This window comes from Echinops telfairi, unplaced genomic scaffold (genome assembly GCF_000313985.2).
Source record: "Echinops telfairi isolate 266 unplaced genomic scaffold, ASM31398v2 ScPeMD7_7469;HRSCAF=8507_1, whole genome shotgun sequence".
Lineage (NCBI taxonomy): Eukaryota > Metazoa > Chordata > Mammalia > Afrosoricida > Tenrecidae > Echinops > Echinops telfairi.
The window spans coordinates 150,994,052-151,019,250 of record NW_022111373.1 but is presented as its reverse complement, the minus strand read 5'-3'; the positions used below and the strand labels follow the sequence as shown (position 1 = coordinate 151,019,250).

The following is a 25,199-nucleotide window of genomic DNA, read 5'->3' as shown; positions in this document are numbered from 1 at the left end:
TACCTTACAAATCTGGCTAGACCAGAAGATGTACACTGGTACAGATAAAAACTGGAAACACAGGGAATCCAGGACAGATGAGCCCCTCGGGACCACTGGTGAGAGTGGAGATACCAGGAGGGTGGAAGGAAGGTGGGGTAGAAAGGGGGAACTGATCACAAGCATCTACACATAACCCCCTCCCTGGGGACGGACAACAGAAAAGTGGGTGAAGGGAGACATCAGACAGTGTAAGACATGACCAAATAATAATAACTTATAAATTATCAAGGGTTCATGAGTGATGGGGGATGGGGAGGGAGGGGGAAAACGAGGAGCTGACACCAAGGGCTCAAGTAGAAAGAAAAGAAAAAATCAGGAAACGTGTGCCACAGGGCTGTATCCTCTCACCATGCATATTCAATCCATCTGCTGGGCAGATCATCAGAGAAGCTGGATTTATGAAGAAGAGCGAGGCATCGGGATGGTAGGAAGGCTTATTAACAACCTGAGGGAGTCAGGTGAAACAATCTTGCTTTCTGAGAGTGAGGAGGACTTGACATATTTGCTTGTGAAGATCAAGGAGTGCAGCCTTCAGGATGGATTACAATTCAACGTAAGGACAGTCCAAATCCTCACAACTGTACCAATAGGTAACATCATGATAAATGCAGAAAATCTTGAAATTGTCAATCTTTCTACATTTTCTTTCTACTTGCGAATGATGATGGCAACAAATGTACAAATGTGCTTGGCACAATGGATGGATGGATGGATTGTGATAAGAGTTGTATGAGCCCCCAATAAATGCAGAAAAGATTGAAATTGTCAAGCATTTTATCTTGCTTGCATCCACAATCAATGCTCAAGGAAGAAGCAGTCAGGAGATCAAAAGACAGTTTGTTTGGGTAAATCTGCACAAGGCCTCCCTAAGGTGTTGAAAAGCAGGGAAGTCACTTTGGGGACTAAGGTGCTCCTGACTCAAGTCATGATGTTTTCATCGCATCATATCTGCTGTGGGAGCTGGACACTGATGATTATGAGAATCTGAAGAAGACTTGATGCGTGCCTGTGGTGCTGGAGAAGAAACTGAACGTATGTGGTTTGTTAAAAGAACAAACTAGCTCTTGGTGGAAGTATGGCCCAAGGGTCCCTTAGAACAAAGATGGCAAGACTTCATCTTCTATACTTTGGACATATCTTCAGGAGAGGTCATCCCTGGAGAAGGACATCGTGCTTGTTAGCATGGTGCAGCAGTGGAAGACCCTCAAAGAGGAAGACCCTCAAGGAGATGGACGGACACGCGGCTGCAATCGTGGGCTCGGGCACAGGAACAATTGTGAGGACGATGCAGGACTGGGCAGTGTTTTCTGCTGTTGTGCACGGGGTCACTGTGGGCTGTGACTGATTCGATGGCACCTAACATCAACAACATGGACATCTGTACACAATTCCTTCTAGAAGACTCTGTGAATAATCCTCCGAGAGGAGGGTGCGTGTTGGGATTTCCAAGGGAATCTACTCAGAAGAAGCCCTGGATGGGGCCCATGGGGTACCCAATGGTTCCTCAGCCATCGGGGATCCTGAAGAAGACAAACAGCAGCAGCTCTTTGAAGCACGTGGAGGATGAAGCCAAGGGGGCGTCACGGCTCCTGAAGTTGTCTCAGGCGGGTCAGGTCACGTCCCTGGAGTCGGGTGCTGGGAGTGCCGCTGCGGTAATGTCACTGCTGCCTTGGGAGTTCAGGGTTGCCGAGCCTCCTGGGTATATCTCCTATCTCTTCTGTCTTCGGAGATCCAGAAGCCATCCTTCAATGGCAGTGAGAGAAAGAGAGATGCCCTAAAAAAAGCATATTCCATTCCTAAAGGTATAGGGGCCCTACTAGTTCTATTCTTAAGAAGGAAATACCTTACAATGGCATGTCTTCAAGTATGGGTTAATTCTGAAGTGTTATTTCTGAGAAGTGTTTGTCAATATGTGTGACTATGTGTGATAACATACCAGGCTAGGCTGGTTAACGCCAAACTAAAAAATCCCCTGCCATTGAGCGGATTCTGACTCACAGCGACCCTGTAGGACAGAGCAGAGTCCCCCGCGGCCTTCCAAAACTACATCTTTACGGGAGTCAAAACACTAGGCTTCACCTGAGGGTTAGCTGAGGGTTTTGCTTAATCCACTACACCACCAGGGCTTCCTCAGGGAAACGGCAGGTGAGGGATTAGGCTCCAGGCTGGTAAGGCTTCTGCCTCAGGGTACTGTGCGGGGCAGCCTCTGCGTGGTGGCCGCTCACAGCTGCCTGGGAGAGAGCATAAGGGTGTGACAATGCACGCAGCCAGTCTCAGCCTCTCTCAGGCTGGCTCCTGTGTGTTCACCTCTCACCGCCCCCTCCATCCCCACCCCAGTACTTTATCTACAGCTGCATCCTGGGCCTACTCTCCTGCTCAGCCTTCCTGCGAGTCAACTACGAGCTGAAGATGCTGATCATGACGGTGGCCTTGGTTGGCTACAATATCATCCTGCTGCACACCCACGCCCGCTTGCTGGACAGCTATAGCCAGGTCCTGTTCCACAAGTAAGCACCCCCCACCCCCACCTGCCCAGCCTCTCCGGGACGGTGAGACCTGGGTGTGGGCTGGGTACATGGAATTGGCTGTCATTCTCCTAACGATCACAGCAAGAGAAGGACGCGTTGAAGCAGTGGTTTAGAAAGAGTGTGTGTCGTGTGTGGATGACATATAATGGGTGCCATCAGCCCCACCTGGGAGAAGAGACAAGCTTAGGGGTGTCTAATTAAGGACAGCCAAGGGCCTCTCAGCCTCAGCACTGTTGGCATTGAAGGCGGGGTGGTTCTCTGTAATGGAACCCATCCTGTGTGTTGTAGGATGTTTAACAGGATCCCACAAGATAACAGCACAGAGGACCCTAAACGGGAAGCACAGGGAGGAAGTGGGAAGAGTGCTATCATATTTCTTTCCTGTCTTTTTAGTGACCTCATGTTTCTTCATGAACCATGCTCTTGATGCCCTCCTTCAGCGCATCTGTTATTAGTGTTCAATGCATCCAATCTGTTCTTCAGGTGTTCTCGAGATTCAGGTGGGATAGACCCAAGGTCTTACATTGTCTCTCGTGAATTTGTTTTATTTCTTTTCCAGCTTCATCTTGAGCTTACATAAGAGCAATTGATGGTCTGTTTCTCAGTCACCTCCTGGCCTGGTTTTAGCTACTGATATTGAGCTTCTCCACCATCTCTCTCCACAGAAGTAGTCAATTAGATTTTTGTGTATTCCAGCTACAGAAGTCTACGTGTATAGTCCCTTTTGTGTTCTTGACAAAGGGCATTTGCAATGAAAAGGTTGTTGGTCTTGCAAAATTCTATTATGTGCATTCTATACATCTGCATTTCTGTCACCAAGTACAAATTTTCCAACTACTGTTACTTCTTCTTCTTTGTTTCCCACTCTTGCATTCCAATAATTAGCCATGCATCTTTATTGCATGTTTGTTCAATTTCTCACTGAAGAAGTTGCTACAATTCTTTAATTTCTGCATCACTAGCTTTAGTGTTTGGTGCATAAACTTGAATATAAGCTGTATTGACTGGATTTACTGGTATGCCTATAGATATTATTCCAGCACAGACAGCATTGTGCTTTAAGATAAATCTTGAAATGTCCTTATTGGTGATGAACATGACACCGTGTGTCTTAAACCTGCCAATTCTGGCATAGTAAGCCACCTGACTGCCCGATTCAAAATGGCCAGTACTGGACCTTTTCAGATCCCAAGTTCCAATGTTATTAATGGATGTTTGCAGCTGTTTCTTCTCATTTTGAGTCATGCCTCATCAGCAAATGCAGGTCCCGAAGGCTTCACTCCATGCATGTCATTATGTTCAACTTTACTTTGAGAAGACAGCATTGTACTTCAAGGTAGATCTTGAAATACTCTTTTTTTGATGAATGTGACCCCATTCCTCTTGAGTTTGTCATTTGCAGTACAGTAAACGATATGATTGTCCAACTCAAAGTGACCAATATCAGTCCATTTCAATTCACTAATGCCTAAAATATTGATCCCTATGAATTCCATTTCATTTTGATGACTTCAAGTTTTCCTAGATTCGTAGTTTTCACATTCCATGTTCTGATTATTAATGGATGTTTGTAAATATTTCTTCTCATTTGGAGTTGTGCCCCATCAGCAAATGGATGTCCAAAAGCTTACTCCATCCATCTCATTTTAGTCAACTCTACTTCGTGACAGCTGCTCTTCCTTGGCCTTATTTTGAGTACCTTCCAACCTGCAGGGCGCATCCGCTAGCACTTTACCTGTCAGTATCCGTTGCTATCCTTAAGGTTCTTAGTCGCTAATTCCTGTCATGAGCGGTGCGATCAATAATTACTTAATGCTCTTTGACATTTTTGAATGCTCAGTTTATTCACTGCAAACACACATCGAACAATCAAATAATTCTAAAACTAACTCAAATTATCAAATATAAAAACATTACAGCAAATGTCAAGGTATAAGGGCAACACACTACACACATTATTATTTCAGCATCATAGTCCCAAAAAGCATTACCTTTATTGGTGTACTCACCCTGGGGAGAGTTGGAGAGAGCAGGAGTTGATGTCTCCTTGGTTCCCAGCTGTCTGAAAAGTCAGTGTCTCTACCCAGGTTTATATAGGCAGGTCAGCTGGCCACTTGATGTTATTCTGGAAATTCCGTGGTGTCCCGCCAAGTCTTATCAGGGTCTCCCAGACTTTCAGGGGTGGCTCTTTAGACCATCTGTTGGTTCTTGGCAGTGGCTCAACATTTAGGCTGGGCCTAAAGATTATATTTTCATTTCTTTTCCGAAATGGAGTTTCTTGTGTCCACATCTTGCAATATGATGCTCTCATCAAATTCCTCAGAAGTGGACAGCCTAATCCTTTTTAGTTGTCTGTCTTAGTCTGACATTTCAGCTGAAACCTGTTCTCCTTGAGTGACTCTTATTGTGTTTGAAGTACCAGTGGATAGCTTCCAGCATCACAATAACAAGCAAGCCACCCTCCACCCTGGTATAGACAAGTGATGTGGGGGGCGGGGGGCGGGGGGGGAGGCATATCTGAGCTGCAGAGTGCAAGGGTGGTAAAGGGGGGCAGCAGGGAGCAGCGGCGACCCTCACTGTGGGGGGTCTTCTTGGCATCCTGAAGGCCTCCTCAGGGAGTAGGGTCCTGGTGTCAGACTCATTTCCCCCCAATCAGTACCCTCTGGAGATCTGATGTACCTCAATCAAGTGGTTCAGGAGTAGTATTCTCACTTCCATGTAGGAGACCCAAGTTTGTTTTCCAGGCAACACACCTGTTCCACCGTCATCACCTGTCTTTCTGTGGAGGCTTGCGTGTTGCTGTGAGACCAGACAAACTTCAGCAAATCTTCCAGAGTAAGATGGACTGGGAAGAAAGGCCTACTGATCTACTTCCAAGATCCAACCAAAGACAGATAGCCCTATGGATCACCAGGCTTATCCACAGCTGGACAGCACCGGACTGGGCAGTGTTTCTTGCCAACTCAACAGAAGTTAACAATGAGTGTACTTGTATGAGTCTGGGTTGACTAGAGAAACACATCGATGAACGCTCACATGGGTAGAAGAAAGCTTTATATACAAGAACAGTTGAATATTGAGAAAACATCCCAGCCCAGTCCAGATCAATCCATAAATCCGATATTAGCCCATATGTCTGATACCAATCTATAAAGTCCTCTTCACACTCACTAAACACACGCAATGACGCCGAATTCAGGAAGATCACAGGCCAGTGGGTGGAAAGTCTTGTGGATCCAGTGGTGATAGAAGCATCTCAGTGCTGACATGGGTCTCCACATGGCTCCTCCTGCTCCAGGACTCCAGCAGAGCTCCATGTGTCTAGTCAACAGGAATGTCTCGCATGGGAGTGCTTCTGTGTCCCATCTCCAAAGAGCTGTTTATCTCCATCATGCCTCCAAATGAGGTCATCAAGCTGTGACCTGATTGACAGGCCAGACCCCACTCCTTCCTCAAGTTGGCAGATTATGTAACTGCCACAGACTACCCCTTGTCAACTTGACACTATTTCACAACTCTTTAGCCAGACATAATTTCTAACAGAACAATAATAAAACCATATCTGTACCTAACAGGATAAAACTAAAAAGCATACAATTTAGTATATGCCATCCTCATTTAAAAATACTATACTATAAGTGGCAAAACAACAATATTCTATGCCTAACAAGTGCAGTTAAGTAACACCTACACCTTAATCCTATAATCCTATGAATATATTCCCCAACCTATGAAAGTTTTTGTAAATCAACCACTTTATCCTCCCCATTTTGTGTATCCAATTTCTATACTGCCCACTTACATTAACTCAGTGCTCTGAGGAGACAATCATATTCTTGGATGTGAAGAATTTTCATTCCAGTTGGAACCTTAAAGTCTGCATCCATAAGCAAAATCAAATCAGGACAGAACATCCCTTAAATCAGCAGCAATATACACCAGTTCACAGGCTCAAATATCTTCTCTTCATCTGGTTAGGTTCTGGTCAACTCAATGTGGGCTGCCTCACCTAATGTCAGCAGAGTGCCCATTGGCTGCTTTGCCTTTTAGACCATGGGCCCCATCACAAATTCTCAATAACCCTTGCCCCCTTAGGCTGGGTCATGAACTTCAAACCTGTCAACCCGCTGTCATCTTCTCCTCTAGTTCCTGTAAATCAGATCCATGGATGTCAGTGGCCAGATTCAACCCATTTCTTTATTGCTTCATTTCTCCCATTTCCACTCAACAAGTGGATCCAGGAGGTCACCTAGCAAGCATGTTAGCCCACCCACAGGCTCCTTTTAACGTTCAGGAGTTTTCTTCGTGGCTTTAGATTTTTTCCAGCTTCTGACAAAAACCACTAGTTCAAAATTTAAAAATCCAAAGAGTTCCTTTTTTTGTCCCCTCTTCAATCAATCAACAGTCAAGTCTCTTAACCTTCAAATGCCCTTCTCACTCAAGACACTGGGTGGGGTTTATCTTTTCAGAGCCTTCTTTGTAGGTGTGCCCTAAACCCACTTAAAGATCCAATTTTAATGGCTGAAGACAAGTAGGCTTACAAGCTCTCTATTTTCATACTTCCCAATAATCATTTCTACTAATCATTATATCAATAACAATAAGCAGAAGAAATCAGTATTAACAAAGTATAATCAGATACTAAACTCAATTCTTAAAACCGTCAAGTTCAATCCTTATTTAGCTTATCTAAATCCTTATGTAAACTATTCTATTGATACAAAATATGAGATTAGGCCTCTGGCAGCATCAAGCCAGAGCCAGGCTTTCTGTCGGCCATTGGACCTTCAGTCAGCCATTTTCACTAAGCAGCTCTGAGAAATGTAAGGGCCAATTTTGCCACCCGAACTTGAGAATCACATTAATCACAATCATTTTCAGCATTTCAGACAGGATTAACCAAAGACAATTTCTAGGAATCAAAACTTTAAATTCCCATATTCTTTCCAGAAAGCAACGTGGTGAACTGCACAGCCATATCTGACCTCTGGCTAGCCAAAGGAGAAAAACTACCATGAGGCCGGGGTCAAACAAGCATCCACTCTCCATCTTCATGATCTGTTTCTCTAGTACCTCAATCCAAAGGTACCATAATGTGTGTATGAGAGAGTTTTATATGAAAGAGAAATTGTACATTAAGAAAACATCCCAGCCCAGTTCAGATCAAGTCCAATATTAGCCCATATGTCAATACCAATCTATAAATCCCTCTTCAGACTCACAAAACACATGCAGTGATGCCGAATGCAGGAGAATCACAGGCCAGTGGGTGGAAAGTCTTGTGGATCTAGTGGTGGTGGAAGCATCTCAGCACTGGTGTGGGTCTCCACACACCTCCTCCAGCTCCAGGACTCTAGCATAGCTCCATGTGTCTTAACAGAAATGTCTCGCCTCCAGCAAGCTGTTTATCTCCGTCATGCCTCCAAATGAGGTCATCAAGCTGCAACCTGATTGACAGGCCAGACTCCACCGCTTCCTCAAGTCAACAGATTATGTAACTGCCACAGTACTCTTACCTACCCAACAAAAACTATGTTTCTTTGAGTATTTTTTCCCTAAAATATAGATGTCATATATTTTTCTAAGTTTTGTTTTGTTTTTAAGTCGGATAGTTTTGAGTCTGTCTAATCTCTTTCTCTCTGGAGAGCCATGACAATGACAGCTCCACCTCACCTGAACTGCCTGCCTTGGGGTTATAGACCCGCTCCCTGGGTTATTCCTGCAAAGTTCTCTCCAATTTGTGCTGTTATTTGGGCCTTCTGGACCCAAGGGACACAGTGGTTGTTCCAACAGCAGCCTTGGGCAAGAGAATCAGCTGTCCATTGGTATACGGCCACAGGCATGGCTGAGTGGCCAAATCCCCCAGACACTAAAGGAAGCCTCTCTGGCCAGCCCTTGGGAACAACTGTAGCAGAGATGGAAGTGCCCTAACTTCTCCTGTAAAGTGAGCCGTGTTTTCCTCACACACCCAGGGCAGTGAGTGCACTGGCATTAGGGTTTTCAAGCCCAGGGAAGGCTCTATTCTGGAAGCTGAAAGAGAGAGAGACTTCACTGCTAAGTAGCTGTCACATTCGTATAAATGACCAGTACAGATGTCAAAACTGACCAGAGTCTCTCAAGCAAACATTGTGAGATTTTACTGTACCCATTCTAAGAACTCTCCCCATCATCCAGCTCTGCTGTTGTTGGCATCCACAGTTCTATGCCAAAGGGAGAAAAGTAGCGACAGTGGCAGAGATGGCACAGAACTTGGCATGGCTTCATTTGGTTGAACTTGGGGGTCACTCCATGTTAGAACCTAACAATGACAACATAAAATCCTAGGCGCCCTCATAGCCAGGGTTGGGAGAGAGACTAGTGTTTCCCTCCCATTAAGGCCTGTGATACAGCATGGAGTGAAACAGGGGAAGAAGAATAGGGTCCTCCTGAAGCCACCTTGGACTCTTCCATTCATAGGCAGGAACAACCAAAACCAAACCCGCCATCCAGAGGACAACTGTCCCAGTGGGTTTCCAAGGTTGTAATCTTTATGGAAGCAGACAGCTATATAGTTCTCCCACAGAGCCACTGGTGGATTCAAACCACTGACCTTTCCATTACCATCCCAGCACAGCACTGTTCCACCAGGGTGTTGATAGTCCACAGTAGCTGATGGAGATGAAATTCCCAACTTCACTCTCATAGTGTTTATGACTATGTAGTTTAGGCTTACCGTTTCTTTCTTAAGGATCTCTAGAAGTACTGTGGGTCAGGAGTTGGGCTGCTAACTGAACAGTCAGTGATTCAAATCCACCAGCCACCTCTTGGGAGAAAGATGAATCTGTCTGTTCCCAGAAAGATTTACAGCCTCAAAAACCCTATGTAGTGTCACTGTGAGTCAGGAATTATTCAATTGCAGTGGGTTTGGTGTCTTTCCTGGAGCAAGAACTAGAAAAATTAAGAATTTATATTTCACGGTCCATCTCCATCCCAGAAGAATAAAGAGAATATGATACGTACCCTTCCTCTCCTCCCTGTACATTGGTTGGAGCTTGGGGTAAAGGAAGACGTGGCGATTAGTTTGGGAGAATTGTTTCTTCTATTATCCTCTCCCAGTAGGGCTTGTCTGGTTTGGCTTGAGTGCAGTCTGGCTGTGAAGATGTACGTGTGTTAGGGTTAGCGATGCCTTAGATCCTGGTATGCTGAAACACACATTCTAAGTCCTGTGTGTTTGTTGTGTTGTCATGTTTCTGTCTGTCTGTCTGTCTGTCTGTTTTTTTCAATAGACCAGGCATTTGGAAAGACTTAAAGACCATGGGTGCGGTGTCTCTCTCTATATTCTTCATCACTCTGCTTGTTCTGGGTCGGCAGGTAAGAAGTCCATTACCTCTGATTCCTTTGCTGCGTGCCCCGTGTGCGTGCATTGTGGTTACTTCCATGCCAACCAATGCTTAGAAGCCATCTCATCCCTTAACAGAAAGGTCACCAATCTTTTTCTCCTCCCCAGATAAGGGTGCTTAGAAATAAGCCAAAGGAAAATTCATGTCCCCCACCCCTCATGAGGCAAACTTGGTGAATAGCATAGGTGTAAATCCATTCACTCCTGCGAGCCCTTTTGGGACTTGTGGGACATATAGTGCCCATCTACTTTCTTCACTCCAGGGGTTTACTGGGAAACTAGCATCCAACTTTTAGGGGCACTTGTATAATTACATGAATCTAAAGATAATAGACTTCATCCCACCAACTTCAGTACCAGAGACCCCTTTGGACCTATGTGTCCACTCAAAACCTTAGTGCCATTAAGTCAATGCCAACTCATAGTGATCTTATAGGGTAGAGTAGAATCACCCTGTGGGGTTCCAAGACTATAACTCTTGACAGGAGTAGAAAGCCTTATCTTTCTCCTGTGAAGAACCAGGTAGTTTTGAACTAAAGACCTTGCAATTATCAGCCCAACACATAACTACTACACCACCAGGACTCCACATACAACCCACTGTTGTGTCAAGATTCCAATTACCTCAAAAGCTTTAAAAATTTTTCATTTCATTCAAAATTCCCTCCATCACTAAAAATACATGCCTTCAAAATATTCAAAGCAGAAACAAGTTCCATATTGAAGGGGTATAATATCAAAGTTAATGTTGGCAGGTACGGGTTTGGCAGTGAGCCATCACAGCTGCCCCTCTGTGGGAACGTCTGCTGGCCTGAATTTGCACTTCACATTCAGGTGCTTGGCTTCCTCAGGAGTGAGCATGAACACCTCCACTGGCTTCCTCGCTGCACCATGAATGGTCCTTTGCTCTGAGATGGGGTGGACTTTGTGATGATGATGTAGTAGTGGCCTTCCTTAGGACCTAGCTCCCCAGACTGTGAGGGTGATGATTTCCAGGACAGTTATTCTTCCTTTGTCTATGCAGGAGATAAGTCCCAAAGCCTGCAAGACTCTCCCCAGTGCTCAGCCTCAACAAAGCCTGATTGAAGTGTTTCAATGGTCACTGTAACAGGGGAGGGGAAAAAATGATGTACTAGGGGCAACAAAGAGTTTGTAGAAAAATTCCATTATCATTATGTCCCATATCCCCACGAATTTTTCAAAGTACTCTCATATTTGGAGCTAAGTAATTATGAGACATTGATGTGTGAATTAAGGAGCCTTTGGTGATGCCGTGTGTTAGATGTAGGACTGCTAGCCAAAAGGTTAGCAATTCAAAGCTACTAGCCACTCCTTGGGAGAAAGATGAGGCTTCCTGCTACCATAAAGATTCACATCTCAGAAACATCAGAATTGACTCCATGGTACTGAATCATGCTGGGCTGAGTGAATTATATGTCCATGACTAAGTGGGTAAATTAACCAGCATGGCTGCTAAATGAAAGGTCCACAGTTTAAACCCACCCAGTGGCTCTGTGGGAGAAAATACCTGGAACTCTGCTCCTGTGAATATATCATCCATATAAACCTAATGGAGTAGCTCTTCTTAATTCCATTGGGTGGCTATGAGTTGGAATCTACTTGACAACTCAATAGTAACATATTTATCTGAGGGGCAAACTTGAATCCTGAGGTTGTTCGTGGCTCCCACTGAGCAGAGTTGTCCCACTGAAGTGAGGATGTCCCACTGAAGAGAGTTTTGCTACTGAGAAGGAGTGTTCCACTGAGCTAGGAATGTCCCACTAGTGAAGGGTTTCTACTGAGGAGGGATGATGTCCACCATGGAGGAGTCATGTCACTGAAATGAGGTGTCCCACTTAGGTGGGGATGTCCCATTGAGGAGGAGTGTCCATTGGAAGGGTTTCCACAGAGATGGGATGTCCCACTGAGAAGTGTGTCACTGACATGAGGATGTCCCACTTAGGAGGGATTTTCTGCTGAAGAAGGGTTTCCCACTGAGGAGGTGTGTCCCACTATGGTGGGGGATATCCCAATTAGAAGGGTGTCCCACTGGAGAGGGGTTCCCCCCGGGGGGGTGGGGGGTGGGGTGGGGTGGAGATATCCCCCTGAGAAGGGGTGCTTCATTGAGGTGAAGATGTTCCACTGCGGAGGCATTCTCAGTGGACACAAGGGAAGGGACTTCCTCAACAAAGATGCTCTAAATGGCCTTGCTCAAGACTCTAAATAGCTGTCCCTTGGAGGGGCTGTGTACTGCTCCTTTTCCATCACTGACTGCAGTGTGACACCCCCCACACTCTATCCCCACTGAGTTCATGCTTGGATGGCCTCCTGGCCATATGTTCCAGACTCTGCTAGAGCCTGTTGCTCAGCTAGAGTAGATTGTGCGATCCACTGGCCAACAATGGATGGATTGCTCTGAACTTGGCATGAGAAGAAAAGTTCACCTTGGCAAAGGTTGTGGTTGGAGCCCTCTTTCAGTCCATGGAGTTGGTTCCCAGCTCCTGGATCCTGCTTGTTAGAAGGAGTTCTAAGTGCTTACAATGAGGAATAGGCTCTCACGACGAGCTCAGTGCTCTTCATATGGACCCCTAGCTTCTGGAAACTGCCCCAGGCACATTAGCTGGAGGTGCCCAACCTGGCTTGTGGCATTGTCTCCAACTTACAGGCACTGATCTCTAGTTCTGCATACATATCTGTGACTTCTCGGGCCATGACCTCTGTGACCTCCTGTCCTTTCACTGAAGTGCCAGTCATGCCACTGGTCTTTCCAAAAAGAATAGAAATACATTATCTGTTTCTCAAGTGAGACTCTTTTGTCTAATAAGTTCTTGGCACTATTTATATTAAAACTCAATCAAACAACCAAGCCATTAAATTGCTTCTGACTCACAGTGACCCTAGATGATAGGGTTTCTGGGACTGTGTACCTTTGCATGGACAGTTAACCCCATCTTTCTCTCACAGAGTGGCTGGAGGGTTTGAACCACCAACCTTGCTTGGAGTTATCAGCCCAATGCCTGACCCATAACACCACCAGGACATCTTCTGTTAGTACAGAGTATGGAAAAATTTGCGTTCATGTAAAATGTTTAACATAAACTTTAAAATTTTTTTATTTTGCAGATGAAAATATTTGACCATGAGAGATAAAAATAAATGTGACAGAGGGATAACAAAAAAAACAAATGTATTACTATCAAGCCAATTCCAACTTTTATCAAACCTGTAGGACAGATTAGAAGTGGCCCTTTTCCCTTCCTGTGCTGTAAATCATTATGGAAACAGAAAACATTATCTTTCTCCCCTCCTCAAGAGTAGCTGGTAGGTTTGATCTACAAAACTTTCAGATAGCCACCAACTATCTAACCCCCTGCACAACTAGGGCTCCCACACCAAGAGTGAAAGGGTCAATTTTGGGGTCTCATGCATAAATCAATATTGATCTTTTTTTTTTCAAATTTAAAACTGTGAATTTTTTTTTATTTCCATCTGTGAATGAGTGTGCATGTGTGTGTGCATGCTTTATCTTATAATATCATTGATATAATTCATTAAGCCAAGAACAAAACTCTTTTTTGTTCATCTGAACCACACTTATTTGTCAGATGAGTCAGGACGTGAGCCCTGTGAAGGCCGTCTTTACGTTGTTGGCTTATTTGCATTGACTCCCTGTCACTGTGGTCCCCACTCGCCTTGACACTGCAGGCAGAGCAGAACTCGGCTCAGCCTTTATGTGAGTAGATCACCAGGTCTTCCTGCCACAGAGCTGTTGGTGGCTTCAAACCACAAACCTACCCACCAACCTACCACAGGGCAGCCAAGTGCTTCACCAACACATCTTCTTGGCTCCTATTCACATTACGAAAGCCACGCATGCATACACAAAATACCAAAAAGACGCTTTGTCAAAAAACAGGCCTCTTCATGACTCAGCCCTTTATCACAACCAGCGAGAAAAGGGAAAGTCTAAACACCTTCCAGAACGTGAAATATGTTTGGTTAGCAGGCACGATCCTCATTAAGAGATATCAAGATGAATTTTGTCTTAATTCCATGGCATTCTTGCAGGGACCTTTAACCACGAGCTGAGGAAAAATATTTTACAATGAATCCTGAAAAACATGGCCTGAGGGAGGAAAGCGGCCAGTAGCCCCTGTGACCTGGGAACCCCACCAGTGGCCACTGTCGTCTTTAAAGTCCGACTCATTCTGCTCCGAGCGGGCTCTGCCAGCCTGTTTTTCATTTCTTCATTTACTCCTTACTTGCCTTTTTCAAAAAGGAGCCCTGGTGGCTCCCTCGTGTCAGCTTTAGGCTACAAACCGCAAGATCAGGGGTTCAAACCCACCAGCCTCTCTGTGGGAGAAATATTGGACTATCTGCTCCCATGATGACTGACAGGCTTGGGAACCCTCTCTATAGGGTTAGTTGCTGTGAGTCAGAATTCACTTGATGGCAGTGGGGTTTTGTCTCTTTCCAAAAAGGAGTCTAACACACCTCTACTGAGGTGCCCGTGCAGGAAGCTGGTGTGTGTTGCACTCCAGGCCGCCAGGCCGCTGTTCTCCCACTCCGGGTCTCCTCTTTTTCCTTAGTATTCTTTTGCTGTTGTGTGTGTTGAGCGTCTGTGGACGTGTTATGTGTTTTTGCGTGTGCTGTTTGCGTGTGTGTGATAATCTGTGTGTCTGTGTGCCTGTGTCTATGAAGATACGTGAGTCTGTGCCTGAGCGTCCGTGTGTTTGCATGTGTGCCAGTCCTTCGAGTGGCAGCGGAAGGATATTGGCAGAGTCTCCGTGGCGCGGGGGATTGAATTGTGTTGGCTCTCTTTGGGGGTGTCCCTCTCCGACAGGACAAGGTGCCTATTGTGTCTCTCCCTCTGTGTCCTCCTGTAACAGAATGAATATTACTGTAGGTTAGACTACCTGTGGAAGAACAAGTTCAAGAAAGAGCGGGAGGAGATCGAGACCATGGAGAACCTGAACCGCGTGCTGCTGGAGAATGTGCTGCCCGCGCACGTGGCGGAGCACTTCCTGGCCAGGAGCCTAAAGAATGAGGTCAGGGGCAGGGCCAGGGATGAAATGGGAGGGGGTGCAATGCCATAGGTGGAGCCTGGGGAATAGGGGTGGGGTCAGGTGCCAGCCTTAGAGAACCAGGTTGGACTTGGGCCCCGTGGGGCAGGGCCTGAAGAACTAGGTCATGGGTGGGGCGGGGGTGGGGCCTGAAGAACTAGGTCATGGGGGGCGGGGGTGTGGCTTGAAGAGCGCCACACTGGAGGAGGGGCTGTAGAACAGGGGCAGAGCCCAGGAAAGTTCCTAAAGGAGTAGTGAGAGGGAGTGGCTGGGATAGGGTTGGGCCTGAAGAGGAAGGTTGGGTCTGCGTGAGGGCCTGCGGGCCTGCAGAAGAAGGTCGGGGGTGGGAGGGGCTTGAGAAAGGGGTGAAAGTGGTGGAGTCTGGAAAGTGGGGTTGGAGGCCAGGGCCAGGAGCCTGAAGAAGGAAGTCAGTGGGCCACCAGCAGCGCCAGGGACAGGCCCAGGCCCAGTGTGTCCCAGCTCTCCACAGGACCTGGGCCAGTCCTTGGCAGCCACTTGGGAGCCAGGAATTCTTTTTGAAGGACTGGGTATGCCTGTGTGTGTCAGTCTGGGTTGACTAAAGAAACAAATTAATAGACACTCATTGGTGTAAGAGAGCGTTTCATACCAAAGAGTAATTACTCTGAGTAGTCGAGTATAAGCCAACTCGAATATCAGCCGAGGCACCTCATTTTACCACAAAAACTGCATTAAAAATGTGCTGAAAAAACCTCAGCTTATACACAAGTATGTATTAAGCCCAGTCCAGATCAAGTCCATAAATCTGATATTAGCCCATATGTACTATACCAGTCTATAAATTCCTCTTCAGACTCACATAACAAATGCAATGATGCAGGAAGTTCACAGGCCAGTGGGTGGAAAGTCTTGTGGCTCCAGTGGTGGTGTAAGCATCTCAGTGCTGACATGGTTCTCCCCATGCCTCCTCCAGCTCCAGGGCTCAGACCCCATCAGCATAACTCCATGTGGCTTGTCAGCAGGAATGTCTAGCAGAGAGTCTAGGCCTGGCCTCCAGGGAGCTATTTATCTCTGCAGAGCCTCCAAATGAGGTCATCAAGCTGCAATCTGATTGACAGACTCAACTCCACCCCTTCACTCTTAAGTCTCAAGCTGACACTAGATTATGTAACTACCACACTGTGGTTCATCGTTAAATGACTGTCCAAGGAGTGGTCACACTCCAGTTTCCTTCTCCAAACAGAGGCCCTGAGTGTACTGGGTGAGGTAAGATGGTCACCGCCTGCAGCCAAAGCAGACTCAACCCACTGCTAGTCTGTGGTAGGGCGTCACCAGTGTGCAGTGCTGCTGAAACAGAGATGCCGATAGGGGTGCCTTTCACACACAGAAAGTTACCTTCCAAGAGTTGAGGAAGCAAGAAGCCCCAGTGCAGGCCACCAGCTCTGGAGAAAGGCTGCCTGTCTTGGTGGCCTTTGGGGAAGGTCCTTGTGTCTACTGAGCTTCGGCTCCTGGGCATCTCTCTTCTCCTTAGTTCAATTGTTCAATCTCTTTTATCACCCAAGACCCATCTGACACTAATCCTGCCCAATTAACATAACACAGACAACCTGTTCCCAGATGGGAGTATGACCACAGGCACGGAGATTGTGACCAACAACTTGTGTTCTGGGGTGGGGTGGGCATAGTTCACTGCATGGTAGGGGACCAGTTCAAGAGGTTCATGCTACACGTACCCATCACACAGATGTGTGGTTTCCCTTCTCGCTGCTTCACAGAAAGCCCCTTACCAAAGAGAACGCATGCCTTCTAGTCAACTCCCACTCCCACACTGCATGTGTCAGAGTAGAACTGTGGTCCACATGGATTTCAGAAGCTGAGTTTTCAGAACAAAATCACCAGGCCTTCCTTCCAGGGTACCTTTGGGAGGACTGAGGACTCTAATCCTCATGGTACCATCTACCGCTTTAAGCAAGCAAGTGTGCAAACCATATGCAGAAGAGGAGAGTCACAGGAGCACCTGCGTCCTCCGATTGTGCAGGACCTAAACTGCGTGGAGAACAGGGAGCCTCTCTACACATAATGCTCCAGTATCTGACACCAGAGACAAAAACCAGGTTCAGAGGGGAGCGGGCAGCATCTGGTACCAGGATTGGAGGAAGGCTTATTAACAATCTGCGATATGCAGATGATACAACATGACTTGCTGAAAGTGAGGAGGACCTGAAGATCAAGGATGGCTGCCTTCAGTATGAATAATGAATTACATTATTAATTATGAATTACAACTCAATGTGTAGCACTCCAGCCAGCTGGGAGCTACCTACGACATGCAGAATAACTGCTCCAGACAGGAGATTGAGCCATGAGGGAGAGGGAGAAGCACTGATAGGAGAGAAGACCTCCCGAGCTTCTCTGCTCACCCAAGGATGAGGTTCACAAAAGGTCAAATGCAAGGGCTATTCTAGGGCACAATGACTGCAGGCTCAAGACATGTTCATGATTCATAATGAATAAACATGTTCATGATTCATAACTAATGGATAGTCTCACACACATGCACATTCTGGCCTGAGGGAGTTCCTTGTGTCTGCAGCCAGGAACCTCCTTGTCACTCAACGTTTGCATCAAGTTCCTAGAGCATGCAAACAGTCACCTACTCAAGGTTTACTCACAGGCTTTGCACACGGATCAGTAGGTAGCCTGATAAATGGAGAAAAGTTTGACGTCGAGGATTTCATCTTGCTTGGATTCACAATCAATGCTCGTGGAAACAGCACTCAAGAAATCAAAGGAAACATTGCATTGGGTAAATCTGCTGCATAAGACCTCGTACCGTGTTGAAAGGACGTGACTTTGAAGACTAAGGTGCACCTGACCCAAGTCATGGTATTTGCAATAGTCTCACGTGCATGTGAAAGTTGGACGTTAAATAAAGAATCTGTGCATTTGAATGCTGGTGCCGGTGAAGAATCTGGAAAGTACCACGGACTGCTCAAGGAACAAACAAAGTAGTCTTGGAAGAACTTCTGCCAGAAAGCTCCTCCGAGACAAGAACGGTGAGACTGCCTCACGGACTTTGGACATACCAGGACAGGCCACCCCGGGAGAAAGACATCGTGTTTGGTAAAGTAGAGGGGCCTTGAAAAGGAGGAAGACCTTCAACAAGATGGATTGGCACAGTGGCTGCAACAAGGAGCTGAAACATACGCGCAGCTGTGAGGATGGTGCAGGACCTGGAGGTGTTTCTTTCTGTGGCACGCCAGGGTGTTCTTGTTCTATGAGTTCAAACAGACTCAGCAGCACCTAATAACAATATTTAGGGACTCACTGTGTTTCCCTCCTCTTGGTTAAAGCAAACTATTTTGCTAAGTCAGGAGTGGCAACTTGTTAGTGTCTGTGGCAGTGATGGCCAGGGCCCCTTGGGTAACTGCGTGGTACCTCAGGAGGCTCACTTGAGTCCGCGGTTGGGTTCCTTGGATGTGTAAACAGTGAGGCACTCTTAGCTGCTGACTGGAAGGTTCTCATCCACCCAGAGGTGCCCAAGAAGAAAGGCCTTGCATTCGACTGCAGAAAACCCACCTGGGAGCGTGGAGGAGCACAATTCTGCTCTGACACACATGCGTGAACCCCAGGCAGAGTCTGTTCTTGGGAAACTAACTGTATGGGTGTGTGTGGGGTAGGTTGGTGAGTGGATGGGTCAATGTAGGCCTGAGGTTGGGGTGATGTGAGTAGGAATAGTCATCAGGTGTGTGGGGGGAGTCGTTGGTGGAAAGAATGAGTTTAAGTGGGGCTGGGTGGGTGGATGAGTAAATGGTGAGTGGATAGGTTAGTGGGTGGGTGGGTGGGCTGAGGTGGGGTGATGGGTGTTTGGTTGAGTTAGTGATGAGTGGGTGGGTGGGTGGTTGAGTGAGTGATGAGTGGGTGGGTGGGTGGTTGAGTGAGTGTTGAGTGGGTGGGTGGGTGATTGAGTGAGTTATGAATGAATGATTGTTAGTTGACTGAGTGATGAGTGGCTGGTTGTTGGTTGAGTGAGTGTTGAGTGGGTGGGTGGGTGGGTGGGTGGGTGGTTGTTGGCTGAGTGAGTGATGATTGGGTGATTATTGGTTGAGTAAGTGGTGAGTGGATGTTGGTTGAGTGAGTAATGAGTGGGTGGTTGTTGGTTGAATGAGTGATGAGTGGGTGGGTGTTGGTTGAGTGAGGATGAGTGGGTGGTTGTTGGTTGAGTGAGTGATGAGTGGGTGGGTGTTGGTTGAATGAGTGATGAGTGGATAGTTGTTGGTTGAATGAGTGATGAGTGGGTGGGTGTTGGTTGAATGAGTGATGAGTGGGTGGGTGTTTGTTGAGTGAGTGATGAGTGGGTGGGTGGGTGTTGGTTGAGTGAGTGATGAGTGGGTGGGTGTTGGTTGAGTGAGTGATGAGTGGGTGGGTGTTGGTTGAGTGAGTGATGAGTGAGTTGATGGGTTGTGGTTGAGTGAGTAATGAGTAAGTTGGTGAGTTGTGGTTGAGTGAGTAATGAGTGGGTGAGTGATTTGTTGCTTGAGTGAGCGATGAGTGATGAGTGGGTGGTTGTTGGTTGAGTGAGTAATGAGTGGGTGAGTGGTTTGTTGTTTGAGTGAGTGATGAGTGGTGGGTGGGTTGTTGGTTGGGTGAGTAATGAGTGGGTCGGTTGGTGGTTGCTCAGTAGGCCTGGGGCTGAATTTGAGTGGTTTCTTGTTCAGTAGGTAGTTGGTGGGTGGGTGGGTAAGAGTGGACCTTAGGTTGGGATGGTGTGGGTGGAAGTGGGCATGGGGTTTGGAAGGGGTGGTTGGTTGATAGGTAGGTGTGAGTGGGCCTCCGTGTGTGATGGGTGGGTGTGTTATTGGTTGGTCAGTGCATGATGGGAGTAGTCCGGGCTGGGCTGGGGGAGGGCAATGTGGTTCTCGGGGGGCCTCTCGACAGAGCCTGGCATGCAGACGCCTGTTGGTCTAAGAGGCTGGTCAATTGTGGGGGAGGCCAGTCCCTCACACTATCACGGGTTCAGTAAGCACAGTTGTACGGTTAAGGTATATAAAGATTATAGTAAAGTTATAGAGAAATTAGAGAGATGGGAGAGAGAGAGAGTAAAATAAAGAAGTCAGACACATTTCATGATAGCATGCTCACCTCCTGGATGGCCGTGATCTCAACAGCCAGATTTGTGCACAGCATGGTCAGACAGGGCAGGATAGGTCTCTTTATTTCTGGCCAAGACCCATATTTACTTAGGGGGCATGATTGCAGGTAACCACACACATCATAGGAAGGGGCTGTACAATAGGCATAAGAGTGACAGGAAGGGGAGAGCTAGGGATGTACACGTAATCAGAAGGAGAGGGACTAAGGTTATACTTGTGACAAGAAGGGGGGACCCTAGATTCATGATGGCGGCCTAGCCTTGATTGCCCTTGAGCTGGAGACTTGATTTAGTCTAAGCTTTCAGGGGAAGCCATCCACTGTCGCTAACAGCAGGGAGTGAGCCCCACATAGGGTGGGACAGAAAATAGGGTCTGCTTGCTCGGGATGGCTGATGCCTGCAGGGAGATAACTTGACAATCATTTACCATTAGTTTCAGGCAGTGTCCTAGGTCTGACATACATATTTGGGGGAGACGAGCTGGGGAACAGTCTTTTTATATTGCATATTCAACAGGCCTCTCCCCCCCACCCCCACCCCCGGGCAGGAGCTGTACCATCAGTCCTACGACTGCGTCTGCGTCATGTTTGCATCGATCCCAGATTTCAAGGAGTTCTACACGGAGTCGGACGTGAACAAGGAGGGTTTGGAGTGCCTCCGGCTCCTGAATGAGATCATTGCTGACTTTGATGATGTAGGTGACAGGTTGGAGATGGAGGCGTGGAACAGAGATAGAATTTAGCCAGGAATGTGAAGTTGAGAAAGATTTTATTGAGGCAGGGAAAGAACTCCTGGGAGGGAAGGGAGGGCAGGGAAAGGGATGGGGGCATCTTGAGCCCCTGGGCGGGTTCCGAGACCCAACGAGTTAGGTCAGGGAAATCGCATCTGGTACTGGGGCAGTGGGGCAAATATAGGGTATGAGCTGGTAAGGGAAAGGGAGGTTCTTTGTGCTGCAGTTGCAAGTTTCAGGCCAAGTGGCATTTTGTTAGTAAATCATGTTGTTCCTAGGAAACAGTGCTAGTTGGGGGGGGCGGGGGGGCATGTTCTGTCCGGGGAGGTAAGCTCTGTGAAATGCTGAAGGCAGGTGCTTTGAAGTTCAGGTGCTTTGAAATTCAGCCAGGTCATTTGTCTTCTCAAGAAGCTGGTACAAGGGGCTGCCTTGGTCTGGACCTGGCCCAAACAGTAGGTACCAAGGTTCCCCAATAACGACGTTGTATCTGTGCCCTGAACCTTGGTGTCATTGGCTGCTGGCTGCCAGGTAGCACCCTGACTGTTTTAGCAGCAGGAATACATATTGGGCTTCTCACTGCAAGATCCGTAGTTTGAAACTACCAGCAGCTCTGCAGGAGAAAGTGGAGGCTTTCTGCTCTGTTCTCTGAATCCCCCAGGGGCAGTTCCGCCCTGTCCTACAGGGTCGCTCGGAGTCAGCATTGACTCCAGGGTGGTGAGTTGGGTTTTTTAATCATTTTATTGGGGGTTCGTACTCTTATCGCAATCCATACATCCATCCATTGTGTCAAGCACAATTTTACATTTGCTGCCCTCATCATTTTCAAAACATTTGCTTTCTACTTGAGCCCTTGGTATCAGCTCCTCATTTTTCCCCTCCCTCCCCGCTCCCCCTCTCATGAACCCTTGATAATTTATTAATTTTTATTATTTTGTCATGTCTTAAACTGTCTGATGTCTCCCTTCACCCACTTCCCTGTTGTCCATCCCCCAGGGAAGGGGTTATATGTAGATCCTTATGATCGGTTTCCCCTTTCTACCGCACCTTCTCTCCACTCTCCTGGTATCGCCACTCTCAGGTGGTGAGTTTTTTATTAGTTCACCTGGGTGTGCACCACTTCCTTCAACCTTTTAAGTTCTGAACTTTGGTGGGGTTGTTAGATCGCTCCGTAACTAGATACACCTCAGTCAGAATTCACGCCGAAGCCTAGTTTGTGATCCAAGTGAGTTTTATGGGAATTAGAAGAAATTTCAGGTTTACACAGCACCCGAGAGACTCCTCCCCAGCATGCGGCCTGGCTGGAAGCGGCTCAGCGTCCCGCTCGGTGTCTGCAAAATCGTCCCAAAGTCCTTCCAAAGCTCTCTGCCGAAGTTCCCAGAGTCCTGCCCCTCAAGCCCCTCCTGACTCCGGGCTTCTGCCTTTTCAAAGATTCCACGGGGAGGCGTGGTGGAAGACCCCTGATAGACCCCATTGGCTGAATTGAATTCATCCGGCCTAGGTGGGCCAATTCAGGTTCACACCCACCCCAGCCTACCTGCGGAACCCGAGCCTCTAGGCATGTGCAGTGCACCACTCCTTTGTTCCCCTAGCTTAGCCCTCTGGGCACACGTTAACGGACATTCCCAGCTCTAGCCAACCTACCTAACAGGGTCTGTTATCAAAAGGGCAGTGTGTGCCCAGAACAAGGCCCTGTCTTTTAGAAGGGGTCAAGTCTGTGTTGTATTTGAAGGAAATTTGAAGGAGGTGCTGTATTCCCATTCTCAACACTCTGGTCTATCTACTGGAGACCCCTACCTTGTTTCCTGCTAAGAGCACACACCAGTCTGCTTTAGGGGAGCACTGGTCCCCCATTGTCCTGATTGTGTGAAGTATGGGAGTGGTTGGCATGCACGGGCATGCACTCATTGTGGAATGCCAGGGTGAGTCAAAAAGTGCTGCTATTGGGGTTACAGGTCATACGCACACAAACAAAACGTGTTTTAATACATCTGCGATGGGGGTCAACTGCAGACAAGTCCTCTCAGTCATACACAGGACTTAGTCCCCTGAGGGGGCTTCCAGAGACTGAGTCCCAGCTCAACTAGTCACGTCTGAGGGGATCTGCTGGGCCACTCAATTCAAGGCAGAGAGGTCAGCTCAAAGGTTACGATGACCGCTTGGGGAAGTTCCCAGGAGTAATCAGGACAGAGTTCCTTGGAGGACACAGAACCATCACGGGGCTTGTGATGGAGTTTTAATCAGCTGGAGAGCTGCACCAGTGACGGTCAGCGCAAGGAAGTTGTTCTGAGAACACAGTTTGCATCCAGTGCCCCTTGCATCAAGAGGATTGTCAGTGGAGACTTAGGTGAGAAGCCTGACTCCATCCACCCTCCAGGCCCCATCTTCTCCTTTTGGACTTCTTCTTGTTCCTCAAACTCAAAAGGCATTGAAAGGGAATGTGATTTGAGGTCCCCGAGGGTGCCCACACTGCTGTTCTGACGTGGCGTAAATCAACGAGCGCAGGAGTCTTCACTGAAGGTGCAGATGGAGGGCATGTCACTTGGTGTTTTTGTTTCAGAACGGTCCCTAGGGCTCAGTAGCACTGCCCTCGGGCTTACATGCCGGGGTGGGACTGTGTCGCTTGAGCATCTGGCCAAAGTCCCAGAGGCATGCTCTGTCAGGCGTTTCCTCCTGCCCCACCCTCCAGGAGAGGTGGGTGCCAGAGACCACGCTGAAGTTAGGCTAGCCCTGGCTTCCCAGCAGCAGCAGCTGTCCCCATAAAACGGGTGGGTGAACAGGAGTCTCTTCTAGGGGACAATGGCCCCTGGCCTGCGATACAGGGATTCGTGCCCAAGAACTAGGCTCTGACACACAAGCTGCCTCCTCTGGCAAGGGAGTCCCGGGACTGCAGAGCCTTCAGTCCTGCTCAGGGGCCCAGCCTCCTTCCCTCCCCACCTCCCCTCTTCACCACTGCCACCACTGCCCCCCTCGTTCTCTGCTCCATCCCCACCCCCCACCCCAGGGCCCTGTGCACAGCAGCACACTGAGAGCGTGTGCAGAAGGGCTGAGGGCTGAGAGGCTGGTGAGAGGCAGTTCTAGACCTCTACCTTCACCCGCAGCAGGTTGAGGGCAGAGCCACCTCAAGGCCTGTTTCCACAGGGTCTCACCGCGGGAGTTAGGCTTGCCCACACGGGCCTCTCAGGAGCAGCATGAGGAGGTTTACACAGGGCTGGACTTATGCCCTCATGGTCCATCCGGTCCTTCTCTGGTGAACATGTGGAGTGGAGGTTGGCCCCGTTCTCCTTCCTCCCATGGAAGACAGAAAGGGTTCTTCCTGAGGAGTCCTAGGTTGGAGGACACAGGGGTGTCCATGCCCCTTGAACCAGCCTTGGAGGGCACGTGTGTCCAGCCTGTGTGAGTCAGCCCCTCCCTGTCCTTGCCCCCCAGCTGTTGTCTAAGCCGAAGTTCAGCGGCGTGGAGAAGATCAAGACCATCGGCAGCACTTACATGGCAGCGACGGGTCTGAACGCAGTGTCCAGCCAGGATACTGCCCAGGTGAGGAGCCAACAGCCACTGGGGGTCGGAGCTGGACGGAGCCACCACCCGGCCCTGCGGGCAACCAGTGTTCAGTGTCGGTCCTCTTCTCTGGAGACTTCTATGGGTCTGTTCGCAGACCCTTCTGTGCGCTGGCAGCCAGGCTCATGAGCACGCACTGCCCGGGCTCCTGCCCTCGTGATGTGCGGGAAGGTCACTAGCAGCAGCTCAGACCCTGCACTCACACTGATGGGGGTCAGCTGGGCAAACCCACTTCCTGTGCCAACCTCACCTGGAATGGCCTCAGGCCCGGCTGCCTACACCTCTCTCCTCTCCAACCACAGAGCTGTATGGGGGTTCACTAGTCCACAGAGAGGCTGAATGAGTCACCCCACTCACTCAGAGGGCATATGCTGAAGACCCTACCCCTCAGGTCCCTCAGACTGCTGGCTAGCCCACTGCCCACTCTCCCAGTCTCCCTACTCCTGGGGGCCCCTTATCTGTTTCACACACACTGAGAGACCCCTGTCTGTGGACTGCCCACTAGGCCCCTGCCCACTCTGCCTGTTCCCCCCACCCCCAGCGCCCAGGTTTTCCTCTTCCCAGAAGTCAGGTACTGTGTGTCACAATCAGTAAGGGGACACACACAGATACACACACATGCACACACGCACACACGGTCTTGGTCTGTGACAGGTCCATGCACAGGCACAGGATTTCCATTGTCCCCAGGATTGCACCACCGTCCCCCGAAAGTCCCTGCTCCTGGAAATCCTGATGTGTATATGTGTGCAGGTGTGTGTGTGTGTGTGTG

General features: G+C 48.2%; 1 protein-coding gene across 1 annotated transcript in view; it reads left to right on the top strand.

Annotated features, from left to right (window-relative positions):
* Positions 1-25,199, top strand: part of ADCY2 (adenylate cyclase 2) — a gene marked incomplete at its 5' end in the record, with an annotated part of 199,999 nt that overhangs the window by 170,181 nt on the left and 4,619 nt on the right. The window contains 5 exons of the mRNA XM_004698421.2: positions 2,380-2,549; positions 9,836-9,920; positions 14,838-14,996; positions 20,690-20,836; positions 24,299-24,406. Coding sequence (XP_004698478.2) covers positions 2,380-2,549; positions 9,836-9,920; positions 14,838-14,996; positions 20,690-20,836; positions 24,299-24,406 — 669 coding nt within the window. The remainder of the gene's footprint in view (positions 1-2,379; positions 2,550-9,835; positions 9,921-14,837; positions 14,997-20,689; positions 20,837-24,298; positions 24,407-25,199) is intronic.